Source organism: Limanda limanda, chromosome 2, assembly GCF_963576545.1.
Source record: "Limanda limanda chromosome 2, fLimLim1.1, whole genome shotgun sequence".
In the NCBI taxonomy this organism is placed as follows: Eukaryota; Metazoa; Chordata; class Actinopteri; order Pleuronectiformes; family Pleuronectidae; genus Limanda; species Limanda limanda.
In genome coordinates, this window is record NC_083637.1 from 19,993,973 (window position 1) to 20,014,223 (window position 20,251).

Here is a 20,251-nt window from a genome sequence, read left to right on the forward strand (position 1 = left end):
AGTGATTTCATGATAAGTAAGAGACTCTAATTAGAGATTAACAGCCATGCTCTCCATCGGGCCTGCAGGAAGAGAGGGCCGACTTGGGACCTGGGAGGGTGAGGCAGGCAGGGCTGAGCCCCCCCCCCCCCCCTCTGTCCGCCTGTCAGCTGGAGTCGGTCAGTTCCCAGGCTCGACGAAAGCCTCTATCTGGGATCAGCGCTGGAGGGAACAGATGCAGGCGGGCAGGAAACAGGAGCTCGCTCCACATCTTGGCTCCTATCGCAGCGGGAGGACATTCCTCATCCTGGAGGATGCAAAGTAGGAGGGTGAGAGGGAAGAGAGAGGGGAGAGACGAGGGGGGAGGTGGGAACATCTCAGTGTTGTTTCCTCTGTTATAGCCCTCAAGCCACAAGTAGGCGGTGGGAGAGAGAGAGACAGGGGTGGTGGACTGACACCACTTTGGGTTCTTGTGGTCGTCCACGGCGCTCGCAGCGACCACGTGCAGCCTCTGGATTCATTTAGCGGTTTTGAGCAGAGAGTTGGGAAGGGGTGGGGGGGTGGGGGAGAATGGTGTGGGAGGAAAGACAAAGGTCAACCTCAGGGGTGGCTCTCCCGTGTCATGATGGTAATTTGATCACAGGGAGAGTTTGCATGAATGTACATGGGGGTCACGACCTTGTCCTCAGTGCCTGTGAGCAGATGACACACAGACAAGAACTTTGAACTTAATGCCCCATCCACTCCCTCTGCATTGTGTATGTGTTAGCGCATAATTCAAGATACATATATTTAGTAATAACAGTGAATTTAATACAGAGCCCCTTTTTACAAGGTGGAGCCTCATGGTGAACCTGTGATCTTCGGGCCCCTGAAGGTACGGGGGGGGCATGGGCATCACCTTGTCTCTAGTTTTACAAATAATCTCAAGTCTTCTGCCTAAAAGTTTGGGACGCTTCTCCTCCTACAAATTTTGTCGCACATTCAGGAGACCCACAAATAAACCTGCGGAATTACGTCGAATCGTGTGCTGTTATTAAAATTTTTAAATCGTCCCCCGGTTTGCACAAAAATCGCGATAACGTGGCCGAAAATGACAAATGGGAGTCAAGCTCTCTCTACCAAAAGAGCGAGAGGCTGAAAATGAGTGCAATATGAGCCTTTTTTTGTCACTAAAACTGCTCTCAAATCCCCAAACAGAGGTCCTGACACATGATTTTTAGATATTTGAGGTGGTGAGAATGTCTCCTTCGCAGTGATGTCATTCTCAAATCTCTCGGACCTGTGCTTATATGGGCACCGAGAAATCGAGGAATGTTTTGCCGGCACAATCTCTCATTGGAACCCATGTTAAAATTGAAGATTTTTTCTGGAAAGATTAGAACTGAAAAATAAAACGTAAATCGCTACCACGGCTCCATTTCTTTGCTCTCGCGGATAAAAAATATACGTGGTTGTGATGTAAACTCTTGGGATACTCAAAATGTTTTCCTTTTCCAGATAGGACTTTTGAGTAACAAGTGTTTGTTTGATGACGGTGCTAGACTCAGCTAGAGTGTGGAAAAATTTCTCTCCCATTGAAATCAATGTACACGTTCGGAGGAGATTTATGAAATGAAAACTACGTTTCTAAACTGCTAGAACTGCCTCATTTTCTGACTTTAAACAATAATATAGATATGTTCTTGTTCGTCCAAACCTTGTGATTCTCACGGTGTTTTCATTTCATGGACAGAATTAAGAATTAATATGAAAGAATACAACAATAAACTAAACTGAAACATCAGACTAATGTTTGATATTTACACATTTACTTTTACATTATGTGAAGTGATATGGACTGGTCAAAACAATCAGTCATCCAAGATGCCATTTAGTGTGTATTGTGGTGTGCCCCAAGGTAATGTTCTGGGTCCTATTCAGTTTGCCTTGTAGAAGCCTCTTCTTGGGCAGATACATTATTTTCAGGGCAATTCGAGTCTTTTATTACAGCACATTGAAAAAGTTGACATGAAACTTTATAAGTGCCTCCTCTCACTGCTGTGCAGATAAGACTCAAGTTCCAATCTGCTTTAAATTCCACAAACAGAGAGGATATTCTTTTTTAAAGTAAGTCTTACTTCTGCCCCTGAAATCTCAGTGTCCCTGTGGACTCTCGACCAACGCGTAAAATGCTTGATTCACACTGTGTTAACTAAACTTATGGCTGGATTCAGTGGAAACTCCCTTTACAAAATGTCCCTGAACTTTGTATATTTGTTCCACAATGTTGCTGCTAAAGTTTTAAACAGGTCATCTAAAATGTCCTGTGACTCTGGTGTTGATTTCTGTATCAGTTTGTCTTTAAATTCAAATTCAAATTCTGCAGGGTCAAAAATCCAATAACTTCTTCTCAGATGAGATGAGATTCCATTTTGCCACGAAGCCCTCTGTGACGTGCTCATGTTTATACTGTAAGTTTACTTATAACTAGGGTTGCAAAGGGGCAGAAAGTTTCCGGTAAATTTCCGGAAAATTTCCATGGGAAGTTAAGCTCGGGAATTTTGAAAAAAAAAACACAAATTAAACGCTGAGCAATAAAAACATCATTCAAAACTCTATTTTAAAGATGTATGGAATGCAGCACACGCTGCACGTTGGATTTCAACCCTCCACTGTGCATTCTTCCATCACATGCACAGATAACTCCCAGCAGGACTAGTCAGGTAAGTTTCGATGATATTACTGTGTAAATATATTAGCATGCTTATTGAGGATTGTTCATCTGTTCATCTAGCCTATTTCCATTCATTTATCCATCAATTGTAAAATATTTTTACAGACGATTCCAATTGTTTGGCTAACTATTTATATCTCTGGCATTGCATTAGTGTTTTTTTACAAACTTTTTTCTCATCTTATTCTACAGAACAATGCCACGTGCACTATCTCATGTGTGGAGACATTTCACCCCATCCAATGTAGAAGGAAAGGCTGTGTACATTTGTAAATACTGTGCAAAGACCTATGTTAAAAATTACACAAAGATGCAGAAGCGTATAGTCAAGTGCCCAAAGTTTCCTCAGGGCTCAAATCAGCCTATGACAAAACAAAATGTTTATATTTATGTCTGTATATGACAAGGTAAATACAGTTAGTATAAATTACCCACAACATTTCCAGTTTATACCCGTTAAGTCCCATGGAAAGTTTCCAACTTTGAATATTCCCGGAATTTAGCAACCCTACTTATAATATGAGAACGCAGGAGTTGTATAAATATGGTGCACAGTAACACACGTAGCCTTGTATGATGATGAGGAACAGGAAACTCACTCTGGTGTCTCCAAGCACAGTCACTCAAAGAAAACACAACTCTGTAGAAAACTGGTGTCAAAAACATAACTTTATCCAGGATGAAATGTCCTATCAAGTACAAAAGAGAATCTCTTCAGAGTTGCCACAATCTGTTAAAAACATAGAGTACTTTTTTATCTGCAGTTTCGATGCCTCAACATGACCCCCCCCACACCCTCCCCCCTTCCACAAAAAACTGTGAATTTTTCATTGATATGAATAAATAATACAAGAGATGCAACGTCAATATAGAAGTTATGCTGAAGTGGTTGGTTTCTTACACACAACAAACACCTCTAGAGTAACTGTGTCACTCTGCCTCATTCAAAAACCTTTATGCTCACAATATGCAGCACTTTTAATGTAAAGGGCAATTTCACCTGAACGTAGGGTTCACTTCAATTAAAGAGGAAAAAAAAAAGTAAAAATATACTGACGGGCTTAGTTGCTGGTTCGAAAAGTGAAAAATAAAAGTTTCTGGTGCTCTAAAAATCTTGAATCTCTACATATTTGGACAGCAATAATGTACAATAGAGATTACAAACAGTGGATGAAACACATCATCATCAGATTACAAAGTGACGGACATTTGTGTGAAAGAGAAACACAGAAAACGAACACGGACGCCACATTACCTCTGAACTCTTGTCCACACAAAAAATAAAAAGACTTCCTGATTGAGACTGAAATGTTTTCCTCATTTGAATTTTTTTTAAACATCAACTGTAGCCATCGCATGACTGCTCCCTTCCTACAAAAAAAATCATAATCACACATTACAAAAATGTTCCCAAATATGCTAAAAATTTGAGCTATAAAATGTTCATACAAACCCCTGCGATACAAAGACGCCCAAGCCGCCCCCCCCCCCCCCCCCCCACCCAAAGTTGACTCCCAGACATGCTGCCACAAACCGCAACATAACTGAGTTGATGCTGAGTGGAAAGGTCCATTATCCAATTACTTAACCGATGCTTTGAGGGCGAGTTGAGAGACGTCTGTGAGCCAACCTGTCAGCTTCAATGAAATATGCTGGAAGAGGCAGCTGATAGATAAGGGGGGGGGGGGGGGGGGGGGGGGTCTCAGCCACCGAAGGAAACAGACAGGGATCTTTCAGGAGACACCGAGTGTAAAGTACGTGTGGGTTAGTTAAGCCTTGTTCTAGCTTCACCTTCCCCTAACAGTTGCTTCTCCTCCGGGAGCTCAGGACTAGTTGCCGTTCTTCAGTTGCACTTCGGAAAAAGCACCAAATTGGAACCAATCAGAGGAGGGGTGGGATACAGTGGGCGGGACAGCCTGTTCTGGGTGTTTCCCCTCTGGGAATTAAGGTGAAGGGAACACAGCCTTAAAACAAAATCAAAAACTCTTAAATGACTTATTATTACGATGCTAATCTGACTGAAAAAATAATCTCTTTTGACTTTTAGTTCACTTTAGCTTCTATGTCACATGGAGCATCCCGGCACCAGGCTCCTATGACAGGGAATGTACAGTAAATGAGATTCTGTTTCTCTGTGGCTGGTTCACTCTTCAAACAGGGCAACACACCTGAGGGGATTGTAGCAATGTGGTTACAACAGCTGGGTGCAGTGGGGTTTGGTTTGAAACAGGGAAGGTGACACTGCGTTTCTGGGTTAATTAACTGAACCCCAAAACAAAAAAAATCCCGAAAAAGAAGATTCTGCTGCCAGACACGACGTCTGTAGGTGGACGTGAAACCTGCAGGTTCTGCATATTTAGCCTCATGTGAAACACTATCAGGGCATTTCTCGACATGTCGGAGCTTAAACGTTTGTATCGTGAAAATGCGACAGGATGTAGTTTAAGTTAAACCTCTGAGTGGGAAGAACAAAGCAAGAAAAAGTGAGCAGCTACAGGTTTAACACAGCTGGTTCAGAGTGCGCTGCTGCCATGTGATCCTCCAACCGGACAAGTGGACAGTTTGACCTCCCGTCCTGCTACTTCCATCGGGGTCGCTCTGCTCCTGGAGGGGCTGCACTGGTAGGAGCTGCTGGCTGGGAAGAAACCAGCCGCCAACCAGTCTGTGGACGCCCTGTTCCTGGTCTGAAGGTGGGACGTCTTTGTCTTTCTGTCCCACTGATGCTTTTGGGGGGGTTTTGAAGTCACTTCTTCCCCCCCCCCATCAGTTAACCAATGGAGATGTTGGAGGCCGGGCTCTGTGACACCACTGCAAGCTGGTTTTCAGCTGAGAGGTGTCCCCCTCAAGTCCGGGTGCAGCCTGACCAAGACCACAGGGCTCAATCATTCAGAGGGAACCACGAGCCTCTTTCACAAGTCTTTCTGACACTTGTTTTTTCTGTTTTTGTTTGTTTAGGAGGGAGCTAAGAGGCTGCTGATTGTAGTTTGTTGTTATGAGACCTACAGAGACGGGCAAAGAGAGCAGGAAGAAACTGTTGGAAAACTTCTCTTTGTTTTCTTTTTTTTATTAAAAGCTTTACAATATGACAAAAATATGCACTAAGAGAAATACAAAAGAAAACAAACAAAACAAAAAACATGGATTGGATGCCAGTGGGTCAGACACTATGACAGAGACCAAGCAGCCATGTTGGTGGATTGCTGTTGAAGTGTATGATGCAATGTCTTGTATATACAATTAATTTCTTTTAAAACTTGGAGACTGTTAAACTCGCCAAATTTAGAACAGGAAAGCTAAACTACATTTTCTCCAATCTATTTTATACAGTTCCTAGAATTATTTCCTGTAGAACGTAGAAATAGTTTGTCACAAAAAGAAATTGAATGCACATAAAATAACATTATACATGGGTACAGCCAATAAAAGGAAAATAGCAAATGTTGCATGATTCTTTTAAAACATCTGAGCTAATAAATGAGGTAAAATGTTCTTCTATAGCACATGGTGACCAAATACAATAAACAAAAGTCCTGTCAAATTAAAAGATAAGTTATCCGTGTGTATGAATGAACTAAAGTCAGATTTCACAATAAAAATGAAGAGTTTTGTCTCTTTTTTCTGATTCTCAAGAAAACTAGTTTTGCCTCGGACATAAACAAAATATCAGTCATCTGTTGCAAGAAGTGTAAGAAAATACATTTTCCCTTGAGATGCTCTGTGTTACCAACATGGCGGCCGTTATCAGACAGATTTTTTTTTTTCTTTTCCTTCCTTACTTTGCTTACAAAATAAAAATATATGCACTTTCTTACAAAGTGTTTAATGCTGTTTTGAACGAGTAGAAAACAGCAACAACACGCGGGATTGCAAATTGTTTTTGTTTGTTTTAAGAGTGACCCCGGCACCCAGGAGTTTGACATCACAATCTGCAAGAGAGGGAGAGGTGGGTAGGGAGGGGGGAGAGAGAGAGAAAGAGAGAAGGGGAGAGAAAGAGAAAGGGAGAGAGGAGGAGAGGGAGGGAGAATGGATGGTGTAAATACATGCGGGTGAAGCACAATCACCGTTTTAAGCACAGTAAGATGGATGCAAACCACAATAGTCACTCAGCTTATTAAACATCAGAGTTGAAATAAGACCGATTCACTGTGGAAAGCTCCACTCAACTCACCCTGAAAGGTTTAGCTCCACCTCCACTCAAGAAAATCAATAAATAAAGCTGGATCAAACTATGATGAACATCACAGACTGTATTTATAGATGGACGCAGCGTCTCAACTTCCTCAGACTATCCAGAAATGAAGCCAAATATCTTGGATATGAACGCTGTCATTTTGCTTTGAAGACGTCACAGGATTGAGCCACGATGGACAACCACTGTCAAGTCAGTCTCAGCTGTCAATCATGATAGTTCACCCAGTGTTTATAACATCAACTATTCTAAGAACTGCTTAAAACGTCCCATTCATTAACATGAGGTAGGCGGGGTATTTGACCTATACTGCAGCCAGCCATCAGGTGGCGAAAGAGACACTTTGGCTTCACTTTTAAGGGGAGCTGTCATTTCGTCCATCTTCATATACAGTTTATGATGCATATATATATATCAAATTACAGTTCACAAAATGTTGTAGTTTGCATCCACTCAAAGCAATCACATGACACAGGAGAGGCAATGCAATGAGATGAGGTCACAGGCGTAAATGAGCACAAGGTTGTGGAGTTGTTCGGGTTCAATGCTTGCTTCTATACTATGGACGGGAACAGTGGCAACAGCATGAAGGCCACAAAGAGTAAGCTCAAATTCTTTTGTGAAATTAGTTTGAATTAAAATCGGCCTAAAAGATGTTAAAGAGAAAACAGAGAATGCAGCTTTGTTACACGGTGAAAGCTGGAAGCTGACATGTTGTTATAGGTGTAAAATCAGCCGACTGAAGCCTGAATGCGTGTGAAATGAAGGGCGGGACCGAAAAGCTCAAACTGTGAGCAGAAAAAACACACACGCATGTATCACTTCTACAGCGTACACAAACAAGGCTTTTCAAAAATGCCACAAGCCTAATAGGTCACTAGATTGATCCTTGTCAGTGTTTTATGTTTGGAGACAGAATAGGTCTGTTTGCCACATGAGCATTCAGTCATCACCCCAAAACAAGTAGATGACACTAAAGGCCTGGAAGAGACCCCGGATGGTGACCCAGGAAATCAAAGAGAGAAAGGAAACGAACTCAGACAGTTTCTGACGATGATGTGTGTTTTTTCCCATGAGAACCTATATTTTATTGGTCATTTGTTGGAGAAAAGCCTGTGTCTACCGAGCCTCCAGGGAGGTCAGGGGGTCAGTTGGCTCCAGAGCAGCACAGCTGGAGCCGCTAATGACTTGGTCTTAACATATTGAATTCAGCAGGGTGGACGGTCTCAGGCTAAATCTATACGTCTATGTTCTCAGTTAAAATCAGTGTTTTCAAACTAAAACAAACACCTTTGACACATGTGAATAACGCAGCAAATTAAATCTGCTCAAAAACGTGACCTCATACGTCTGTTTTCTCAAAGTCGCCAGCTGCTACTTTGCCTTTCTTTTTCCAATCAGCATTCATCACCATCTTACCTGCTGGCTTTGAAGCTTTTGAGCTTCTGGACAAAGAAGCTCTCCAGAACCTCGGCACACTGGTAGAAGGGCGAGTCACTGGGGTTGTAGTAGCGGCAGTTATCGAAGATTTTGGTCATATCTGCTACGAACTCGGTGAGCTTCACGTACTCGCGCTTCTGTAACCTCTCCTCCATGGTGGAAAGGTCTGAGGGAAGAAAGGAACAAAAAATATATTTGGTTAATGATTGTATGTATGACAGGAGACAATAAACCATACTTATTTAATTGCGAGATCTTGCCAGAGACAAACATATGCGGAAGCAGCAGCGGATAAATGGCTGCTCTAATCAACTCCTTTCCACAAATCAGCATGTCTGCTGCAGAGTAATTGCAGCCTATGTGGCATGTCTTTGACACACGTTCAAATATGTTTCCTGTTAGCACAGTTCATCACTTTATATGTGACAGCAAAAATCCAGATCCCCTGCCAGCTGTAACCTCCATCTACTCAGCCTTTCAGATCAGTAACTGAGATGTGACCGATCGGACATTCCTGAGGAGAGCATCATTATCTGAGTGTCTTCCCTGAGAAAGCGAAGGCGCACACACACACACACACACACACACACTTCTATCTTAGTGAGGACACTCACTGGCATAATGCATTCCCTAGCCCCTAACCCTTCAAACTAAAGGCCTAACCCTTAACATAAACCTAATTCTAAACCTTAAAACCAAGTCTTAACCCCCAAACAGTCTATTAAAGGGGGTCACAAAGTGAGACGGCCAAAATGTTCTCACATTCCCAAAATGTCCTCACTCCGTAGGCTGTAGAGTGAGGAAAAGTAAAGTTCAGTGTCACTAACCTGGTTGAATCATGTTAGAAACTAAACAAATATGATTTTAGAGTTAATGAGGAAGCAGCCGAGGCTCGGTATAATCTGCTGCTGCCGGTGGGTTGCTGCTCGGTACGGGGTCCCCCGGGCTACGATTTAAACAAACATATCCGACTGTTAACCTCCTTAGCCCCCACCCAGCTGGCCCGGGGGCTTACAAACCCTCGTGGTCAATATCAAAGACCCCCTTCTTTTCCGTCATCAGATTTCATCTCAAAACCCTCCAAAAACGACTAACGGCTGCAGCTACCACGGCCAAATGCTCTTTTTATTTTCTGAAAATCAACAAGGTCTTTTTCTTGCAGTGGAAGCGCGAGGGGAGGGCTAGAGTTTCCAGGACCAGGCCGACAGGAGCCGAGTGTGGGGCTGGTCCCTTTCCACAGCGAGCCCAGCAGACCCGGAGCAGCTCGTTAACGGTTTGTTTGTATGGAAGTTCAATAAAAGCCCTGTTGACGAAAAGTCCCCGTTTACAAGGTGGGTTTGATCTGAGTTGGAGGGCTTCCTCCCTGCTGGCCTCCTGGCGGCTGCGTTTTTCATGTGTAAGATATAGAGACTGGGTGTTACTACCATTGCCTGAAGCAATTACAGAATGAAAACAGCTCCACTGAGGCAATTTTATCTACCGAACAGGGACTGCTCCCAATCCCAGCCTGACTCATTCAGCAGGAACTATCGGCTGATTCACAATCTGATATTTTACACTGAAAGTAGGTTGACATTGAAATGAATAAGGTCAGTCCATAAACAATGTTTCACATTTAATGAGCTATCCATAGTGCTCCATAATATTGTATTTATTGCGTCCAGTAGTTATTATCATTTGCAAGGATGTTTTTATCTTTCGGACAGTTTGTAGGATTACACAAAAAATAAAAGAGGGTTAACTCCAAACTTGCCGAAAGGATGGGTCAGGGAAGAACCCATTCTATTTCTGTGCTGATTCGGAACCGGCGGGGTAGATCAGGGAATGTTTTTTACACTTTCTTTAATATTGGAAGGCTTTTTTTTTCAAATTTTCCCAAAGAATAATTCATGGATCTTATTCATGTAGATTATTTTGTATTATTATTTCTTTAAATATGACCTGCTCCCTAATGACATTTCACTTCCATATAGGCTGTTAACTTTGAATCCAAAAAAAGCGTTACAAAGAAAAGGAGGAAGTTTAATTTGTGCACAACACAGAGGCCTGAAGAACACAGAAGGAGAGTAGCTGTAGTAACTGACATATTGGAGATACAGAAGCTGGGAAACATCACTTACAAACCTTGTTTTCAACAATTATTATTGTGGCTATGTGTTGCATGGTCCCCCCCACGGTTTCCTCCACTCACCCATTGGTTCCTTGATGACCCTGTAGTAGTCGGGGGCGTCATTCGGGTCCACTGGCTCCAGGAACGGCCACGCCATTTTATGTGCCTGCAGAGGAGGGAGGAAGAGAAAGACAAGACACTTGAGAAAGCTGAAGCCGATGAAGAAAAACAAACAGCGCCATGAAAATGACACTGGAAGCAGGTGGGTCAACACAGATGTTCTCTCTCTCTCTCTTTATCTCACACACACACACACACACACCCTAACATCCAGACCAGTGGACAGAGGAGGAGAAAATGGCAGGAGAATAGGTAGAAGGAGGAGGATGAGGAAGAAGAGAAAAGAAAGGAGAGAAAAAAGCGGAGGCCAGGCAGCTGTCCAAGTTGCACTCTGGGGAGGCGACTCATCAGATAAGACACACACAGAGCACTTTTGTTTGCTGCTCTGACACTGTAGTGGGTCGACAAGGAGCTGTGTTAGTGTTCAGTCTATCGCTGCTTATTAAATGACCACAACTGTGGGGCGGCCACTTCAGCTAGTGGAGAGGGTCGGATCCAGATTATATATTTGCAGAGTTTGTTTTTGTTTGTTTCATACGTGTTTTACCCCCGCAATACCAAGTCCAACATTCTAACTGAACTGTAGTACCAGAAGGAAGGGACCAAGTTAAATGATCCACTATTGATTAACGATTGTCATAAACCTCTCTGGTGTCATCAATGAACTATTTTCCCCACTGTGCACTGTAATCGTGTCTTCATGTTTACCTAGCCTGGGTGCCAGACGAACTTAGCCCCGCCCACAACATTTTTGGTCGGGAAGTTTGGTCTGGAGTTGCTCCGTTGGCGAGAAATGATCTCCGAACAGAAGCTGTTCGGACCAATCAAATTGTCAGGGCGGGCTTTATACGATGATGGACAGATGATCAACAGTTACGTAATCAACTACATCATCAAACAGCGCTTGGGTTGACTTTGTTTTCCACAAACATGCCTGCCGCTGGAGAGCTGAGATGTGTAGATGCTGCCATTGAGTCTGTTTTAGCAGACATCGACAGCGCATTCATTTTGAAAGAGGAACAGAGAAACGCGATCAAGGCATTTGTAGATCGAAAAGATGTTTTTGCCGTCCTTCCTACGGGATTCATACGTCACATACTACGTTGCTCTGATTGGTTGTAGGTCTATCCAATTGAGCGAAGAGGCATTTTTTTTCCTGGTGCAGTTGAAACACGCCCCATAATCACAGCCCAATGGAGCGGTCTCAGACTCATATTCTGACTAGAATTATGAGTATGACAACGTCAGGCTAATGTTTACCTGTAAGGAGCGCAGGATTCTCCGCAGACCTTCGTAGTCCTTGTCCGTGAGCGGTGTGAAGACCGTCATGGCGTCCTCTGTGGACTGACACTGCGGGCACACGTACTGGTCGATGTGGTTGGCCTCGCTCTGCAGGATGCCCACACAGCGGCCGTGGTACCAGTTTTGACAGCGATCACAGCCAATGTAGAACCTGAGAAGATAACGTTTTCATTTCAGGGGTAGTGAAGTGAAAGGGGGTTAGCAAAGAAAATAGACCTACAATTTGAATTTCTTTAAGCATGAAAATTTGCTAGATCATGCAGGAACTGGCAAGATGAAATTCTATTCATATGTGTCCATTTGTCTCTTTTTAGTTTAAATTCTCTTGATTCTCGTGCTACAACCCACAAACACAAGGGGGTTTCAGGTGAAGCTGCTTACTGGGACTCGTCGTATGGCGTCCGACAGATGCAGAACAACTCCTCTGTGCTGCTCTCCTGGCCCCGTTTACACTCCACACAGATGTAGTCGTCCATTTTCTTGGCCTCCTTCTCTGTGACGCCCACACAGTCACCGTGATACCAGTTGGTACAGAGGTCGCAGCCTATGTAAAACCTGGGAGAGAACAAGGAGGCAAAGGTTTTTGTCAGTTATGATGACTCACTTGTTTAAGAGTAATGTTAACATTTTAAAAGATAAGTGAGTATAACTGGCCGATGAGAGACAGAGGTTATCATCCATGTTTGCCTCTGCTAAAATACAGTATTTATTGTGAGTATTCAAAGTGAGCCTGATCATACTTGGTCTCGTCATATGGTGTCTTGCAGACGCAGTACAGCTTGATGTCCTTCTTGTTATCCTTCGTATTAGTCGTCAAGATCAATTTCTTCTTCGACTTGGACTTGGCTGACGTCGCTGCTTCCCTCTCCTCGTCCCGTTTCCTCTTGTGTGCCGAGGTGGCGGTTGTGGCGAGGTGGTGCTGGGCGGTGATGCCGTGTGCGTGTGCCAGAGTGTGTTGCTGCTGCTTGTGGGCGGCCTGGGCTGCAGCCTGGGCCGCCTGCTTGGCTGCAGCCTGAGCCCTCTCCTTCTCCCTCCGCATCCGAAGCAGGTCGCGTTTTAGCTCCTCCTGAGGAAAGTGAGGTCAGGACAGACAGGGTCAAAACAAGAAGAGAAATAGAGGGCGCCTTTCTAAGCTGACAGTCATTTCTGTTGAACAATATTTTAAAGGGATTAAACAGATTTGATTGAGAAGACCCAGATTTTGCTTCTGATGTTATGCTCCCACCGTCCTCTTTACCTGGGCCTCTAGCTGCAGGTCCTTGTCCAGAAGCGCTCGCTTCTTCAGGATTTCCATCTTAAGGCTCTCTTTGTGCCGGTAAAGGAGCGAGGAGAGCTTGCTGGCGTTGGCCAGCCTCCTTTTCGCCTCTACCACCTCTTCCTTTTTTCTCCTCTTGGCTGACTGCCTGTCATCCTTGTCTATCCGGTCCAGCAAGAACTTCATCACCTGGTTGCATACGATCATCCTGGATAGACACAGAAATTTAAATGTGAAAATGTGAAAGGACTTGATTACAATTGTTTATTTTTTTATATTTTAAACTGAACAGTTACACTGAATCATTAAAGCATATTGTATAGAAGAGATAAGAGCTGTGCACCGAACAGCCCCTTGAATGCAGTAGGAAAAAGAATAGACAAACCTGACAAACACATAGCTCTACTGAATCTAATAAGGATCCATGTGAAATAGGGCTGTGATTTATTAAGGGTACTTTAAAGGAATCACAGAAAACAATAATCCTGCTGAGAGGGATCAAAGAGCAGGGAGGGGAAGGATTATCTCATATCTGAATCTTGAATTCAGAAAGTCAGTTCAAAGTCGCAGAGGAAGAAAGGAATCCCTCTGACACACCAGTGGGAAGGAGCCGAATCTTACTCCAAACAATGCTTCAGTTTTTTAGAAAGTACAACCTGCATGACGGTTGGCTGCTCCACAAATCGAACTATCTGCATGTAAGAAGAGGTAGTGCGTGTCAATGAACAATGAGGGTTTTTCTCTCAGCTTCAGGTCCTTGAGGCTTTCTGCTGACCCTGTTGTATAAACTGTGTAACTACAAAGTCCACGGTTTGAATCTGGTTCTGGAATTTCCTTGCATCTCATCCCTACCCTGCTTTAAATATTTTCCTTCCTCACTGTGAACTATTAAATAACATTCTTGGGAAAAACTGACTGCTTGTTTTTACAAACAATTTCTACTTGTTCAGCTTGAAAATGGTTCGGGGTTTCAACTTCCAAAAGGGATCTTATGCCTCCGCCAAACAGGGCAATTTCAACCTACAAACTATCTTTTTCCCCAGACTCACACAAACTCACCATGACTTTTGAAACCAAAGCTTTTTGTCCAAGTGACAACTGGTCCAATTTAGAAGAATTTCCCTGAAGGCAGTCTTGAGATAAAAGGCTTAGAACATGTTTTGTGAGGCCATTGTTACCTTGACCTTTGATCATCAAAATCTATCCAGTTTACCTTTGATTCAAATGAACACTTGTGCCATCTTAGAAGAAATTCCCTATAGGTGTTGTTCAGATATCGTGCTCACATGAATGGGATTTACAGACGACCGGACAACCCCAACTCATAATCATCGGCGTGGAGGCATAGAACGAGAATGAACACTTTCTCTATGACTTGACAGACGAGTCACATATTCAAACAACACAGCTGTTTGTAATCCTGAACCTAAATAATATAGCAGTGTGTCATCATTCCTTATCCCCTTGTTGTGTAACACATGTTGTTAGAGCAGAATTTGGTCTCGTTTATTTGTGTGAGACTTTTAAGTAGCAGGGAGTGGGGCTGAGTGTTGTGAGAGATGGACAGATAGAGAATGACTGTGAAGCCACACCGTCTGTGTAAACTCAGAAGGGACAAGAGGAAGTTCATACACTCATCTCAACAGATAGAAATGCATTGGGAAATTCAAATTTCATACACATCAGTCCACGAAAGAATTATCCATGGAGAGATCCATGAATTACTCCGAGGGAAACTTTGCAAAAATGTATCGCAAAATAATAATAAAAAAACACCCTATCTTGCAATATTAAAGAAAGAGAATGTATTCTTGGATCTGCCTCTTTCCAAATCCAAAACAAAATTAAATTCATGTCCCATCCTGCCACCAAATGTCATGTTCAGTAGTCTTCGGTAATCCTGCTGACAAACCAACCAACCGACCGGCCGACCGACCGACCGACCGACCGACCGACCGACCGACCGACCAACCGACACGGGTGAAACATAAAACTCCTTGTTGGAGGTAAATATAAAGAAACTTAGAAGAAAAAAAACTTGGAGATACAAACGGTGCCAGAAGTGAATGTCCCATATATGATGAACAGACCGGTGACTAATTAAGGGGAAGACATATAATGTCTTAGTTTGTTGTTGTGGCTATCACAAGACACCAGGACATGTTAAATGCAACTTGGCATAAATTCTTCAAGACTCTGGACTCTACTGAAGAGTGATGTTTTGATTATGATTGTGCAAGACGCTGTCCAACACATTAGTCCAAAATATTCCATAGGTGCTCATCAAGGTTGAGCTCTGGACACTGGAGGTCATGACATATGATTCAGATCATTTTCATACTGCATTCCAAGAGCCTGGCACCCTATGGATGGGAGCACCGTCATCCTGTCTCGTTTTTCAGGCTTTTCTTTTTATTCATCACATGATTGTGTGTGTAAAAAATGAAAATTCATGGCTCCAGGTCTGCAGTTTGTTCACTTGTGTTCGCTAACATTCACAATTTAGATTGAAAATCACTCTGAATGCCTTGTTCAACGCACAAATGTGCGAATGACACACAAACACATCCATGACTGCTGAGGTCAAAGACGGGCCAGGGTTCTTGCAGCTTGCACTGAGGCAAACAACGCAAACGCAGTGCGAAAGCAGGGGATGCTAACGAAACAGGACGGGAAAACAAAGCTGACATTCCAGGTAAATAACTATAAATGACAGAATCTGGTTTTGAGGAAGAAGTGAGAGACAAGGATGACATGAGGAAATGGAAAAAGGATGGAACGCAAGGAGAGAGACAGACAACAGACAGAGCGGCTGTAGTGAAGTCACGGTAGTCTGGGTTTGGTATTACAGGTCCGTGTGAATGGGCACGGTGTTGACAGACCGTCTGTGGACATAAACACGGGGTTGTCAGAGTCAACTGTAGGTCAGAGTGTAATCTCTCTGCAGCAGATGAAAAAGGAAGGAGCGAGGGAATAAGCCTTTTTAAACATTATACTACTGGTTTTGCTTACACTCATTTTATTTGGGTGTTTATAGAAGTAATTGCTGCACAAACTTCAGCAGAATTAAACAAAAAAAAAGGCTTTAATAGTGAGCCAACAAACATCTCTGCGATAAACCCATCACTGGAAAGAAGTCTTGGCTAATGATAAAATAGTAGCATACAAACAGTATCAGTGGTCACTGTTTTCATATCTGTCTTCAAGAGTGGTGTCTTTTAGTTTGAGAGCAGGACTTATTGATTTCAAGCTAAAATTTTGTAATGCTCTCACTCAAAATCATGCACATGCACTCAAATAGCCTCGGGCTCACATCTGCTCACGGATTTCTTATCTGCACTTTGATTTTATCTCCTGTGTTTGGATTTTTTGTGCAGACGTTTCACACGTGCACAGAAGCACGATCTCTGAGTGCAAGCGCACAGTTTGAGCAAGCAGAGCAAACCTAAACACAAGCAGGGGCTATCTGAGTGTGTGCACAGGGGTTTTGAGTGTGACCAAATCTGAATGTGAAATCAATAATCCCTGCTGTAAAACTGAAAGACTCTGCTGTTTAATAAAGAGATTTGGTCAGTGGAGTAATACAAAGTTAAAGCAGACAATCAGTATATCAGAATCAATGCATGTGATGTCGGTAATAAAAGTGAGACGCCTTTTTCTGCCCGTTTTAGACGCCCAGAGGGGAGCGACAAAGAAAATATATATGACGAGCTGAAGCTTGTTTGTATAAAGTGTATCTCGCCTCAAATCAGTGAAAGGGCCATTTCGAGCCTCGTGTGGTTTAATCGTACAACTCCTCTCATTTCAAAATTGATTTTTCTTTGTGTTCAGGTTTGAAGGGTCACAGTGAGGACATGCAGCTGTTGGTGGTTACACACCCAAAAGTTCCCATACTGTGCAGTACCTCCCAGTGTGGTGTTGACTCAGAGTCAAAGGGAGAGAGAGGACAGCACGTGTACTGCCCGAGAGGTGAGGTTAGAGTTCCTTATGATCAGAACATCGACACACGAGAAGGCATCAATTCAAAGAAGCATGACTGTTTCACAGATAGTGACCGTTCACACTATGCTGTTATTGTTTCGCTTCAAAAACATGTTGCTACAGTGTGTGTAGTCTGATTGGATTGGTTACATCTCCTCGGACCCAGAAGCTTTCAGTATAAACCTGCAAACAAACAGACTATCGTGCCTACATATTCACACACACACAAAATCTGGACACAAACCTCTGGTTCTCCTCCCGCTCTGCAGGCGTCAGGGTCTTCTTCTGCTTCAGGTGCTCGATCACAGCGTTTTGTTTCATCACCACCTGAAACACACGGCACAGGGAGATGTCAGAACAAATCCCAGCATTAAAGATATGACAGTTTTTGAAATTGTTAAATTTTTAAGTTGATTTTTAAGTTTCAGTTTCAATCACCCAGGAGCTGAACTGGGGCCTGCTGGTCAAGGCATATGCGCCCATGATATATGTGCCTTAACCCTCTTATTAGGTCGCCCCCTAAAAAAGTAATTCACATTTTGAGAGGAATTGACTAATGATAATAATGGTGTAAAGAGACCATATTCTTAAACTGGGTTTCTGCAGGTTTCAACAAGATAAACACAAGCCTTTTTAGTAGCATTAAATGAAATTCAACATAATTAAGACATACCTAAATGTATTTAAGATATGCCTTTTAATATTTTAATGTTTCTAAGACCTAAAAACCTGGTTATAACATATTTAACTGAAGATTTGGTGAATTTGATGTTTTGTCTGTTCAAAAGATATACATCAATTGATTATTATTAAAGGGAGAAAGTGTTGTGACTAATGTGCAGATAGGAAGGCAAATACATGTACACACATGCAGTACAATCAGTGGTAAATAATCAACACAGGGACAGTTAAAAACAAACACACACACAGTAGCATTGGACGGATTAAACCCAACAAACAGAGACAGGGGCAGAGCTGTAAACATAAACAGTGTTGGGACGGTTTGGTTGTTGTCGTTTGGTGACTGTTTGTGTGCTGATGGCAGGAAGACAGAGGGCTTTGACAGAGATGGACGACCTGGCCATGGGGGCTTCCTGAACACATGCACCATCACATGCACCCTCTCTCTCTCTCTCTGACACACACCTGTTTCTGAATGATGTCGCTCTGGCTGGCTGCGTTGAGGGCTTGCTCTCTCTTGGCCTCAGCGGCTTGTTTCTTCTTCTGCTGCTGCTGTTCTCGTAGCTGTTGGATTCGCTGCAGTTGCTCCTGGACAGAAGCTGCCTGGATGGTCACCACGTTCCCTATCTGTGAGGACAATTCATGCCGTTCAGAAAACTGGATTCGTATAATTGGTAATTACTCAATTACTAAGATTTCATGAATTATAAATAAGCCATATACTATATAAAACACTACAGGTAGCAAAAGTATAAAATTCCAAAGCAAAACTACACTCCTAATGTGTTTTACAGTGATTTTAATGTGATCAAAGCCATGCTTTAAAAAAAAAAGGAAAAGGTCTGGATGTGGTTTAGCAGGTTTGCTGCATTACCTGTCCTCCCTGAGCTGAGGTGGTCCCAGTCTGTTGTATCTGGATGGGGAGCTGCAGTTTGATGTGCTGTGGCAGAGAGCCTCCACCCTGCTGGGCCTGCAGCTGGGCCAGCACCTGCACACATGATACAAGGCAACACACACATTTAACAAATAACAAAAATAATGGTTTTGCTTGTATATTTACATAAAGCATTTATTTAGGTGGTTAGATCACACTGTCAGCTACTTATGAATGTCTGGAGAGAGTAAATTAGTAGTTCACAGTATGAACTGTTTTAAACAGTTTAAGGAACAACAGCTTTATATTTCTCTTACGACAGAACTAGTTAAATCTTCTACACCTACTGGACACTAAGTTGGTCCAGGTCATCTTACTTATGTGTGTGAATGATAGGACTTTAGAGCCCAACCAATATGGTATTTGACCGCGGATACTAATATCAGGGAATAAAAGATTTCAGATACCGATATATGGGTTGATATCTATATAAAAAAAGGGAGGTTTGATTCATAAGATGTATTTATCAAACTCTTATGACAGACAAATGTAATAGAGACTTAACCGTAACCTATCATAGATAGATGTAAATGAAACGCATATACAGCAAAATATATAGACCTTAGCAATTGTTTTCGTATTGTGTATTATGTGAAATGAAAATGTTCACATATCAGCAAGCATTAACTCCAATATGTCTGTGAAAGGTTCCTATCAGCCAACCGATAAATCAGACAGGCTCTAGTTAACTTTCCAGCACCTTCCCGTCTCTTTGCTAATCCTACCTGTACCTGCTGCTGCAGTCCGGACACGCTGATGAGCTGAGGCGTCTGCTGCAGCTGCACGGTTCCTCCCTGGGTTTTAACCTGCAGCGAAGTGGGTGATTGGATGGGCATGTGGGCCTGCGTCTGGGGCGGCAGCTGGCCCTGGGGGGTCGCCGAAGTAGGGCTGCTGGTGGTGGCAAGTGAAGGCGCCCCCGCCTGGATGGGGGCTGCTGCCTGTTGGGCAGGCTGGGCCGGGGTCTTGGTGCAGGTGGAGTTGGGCTGACCTGGAACTGTGTTGGCTGGAGACACAGGGAGCGAAAGATCAGAAAGAGGGAATTTAAAAAAGAGCAAGATAATGTCAAAATTATGCTTTTTCATATTCCAAATGTAGCAAATAGATACAATGAAACCATTAATTAGAGATATTGTGACTATTTGTCTTGTCTGTTAACTGCAAATCACTCATTAGAAACACATAATTCATTTTTCTCATCTGCTTTCACGTGTTTGATTCAAAGTTAATGGTTGGCTGAATGATTTCCACAGTGGTTAACATTTTTGTTATACCTGTGCTTGATGTGGGTGTGGCAGCTGCTGCCATCGGGGTGAAGAGGAAGCGCTGCACCTGGCCGTTGGGCAGTGACGCCTGCATGAGCTGCTGCCCAGGTCCTGGGATGACGGTGACCCCGTGAGGTATGACCTGCAGCTGGCCCGTGGTCTGGCCCTGACCCTGAACCATCACCGTCAGAGCCTGCTGGGGACCACCGACACCAGCCTGCCGATCCACACCTGACGTGGCCTGCTGCTTCTACGGGAGACAGGGTAGAGGAGACTCTTGTT

General features: G+C 43.2%; 1 protein-coding gene across 1 annotated transcript in view; it reads right to left on the minus strand.

Moving 5' to 3' along the window:
• Window positions 1-4,411: 4,411 nt before the first annotated feature.
• The window catches only part of LOC133019901 (nucleosome-remodeling factor subunit BPTF-like), a 43,087-nt gene continuing 27,247 nt past the window's right edge, over window positions 4,412-20,251 (minus strand). Inside the window, exons 25-36 of the mRNA XM_061086496.1 lie at window positions 19,979-20,219; window positions 19,433-19,710; window positions 18,648-18,761; window positions 18,239-18,400; window positions 17,337-17,419; window positions 13,094-13,319; window positions 12,597-12,922; window positions 12,238-12,411; window positions 11,815-12,007; window positions 10,516-10,600; window positions 8,304-8,490; window positions 4,412-5,694 (exon numbers count right to left, since the gene is read on the minus strand). Of these exons, the coding sequence (XP_060942479.1) occupies window positions 5,658-5,694; window positions 8,304-8,490; window positions 10,516-10,600; window positions 11,815-12,007; window positions 12,238-12,411; window positions 12,597-12,922; window positions 13,094-13,319; window positions 17,337-17,419; window positions 18,239-18,400; window positions 18,648-18,761; window positions 19,433-19,710; window positions 19,979-20,219 (2,106 nt within the window). The 3' untranslated portion in view covers window positions 4,412-5,657. The remainder of the gene's footprint in view (window positions 5,695-8,303; window positions 8,491-10,515; window positions 10,601-11,814; window positions 12,008-12,237; window positions 12,412-12,596; window positions 12,923-13,093; window positions 13,320-17,336; window positions 17,420-18,238; window positions 18,401-18,647; window positions 18,762-19,432; window positions 19,711-19,978; window positions 20,220-20,251) is intronic.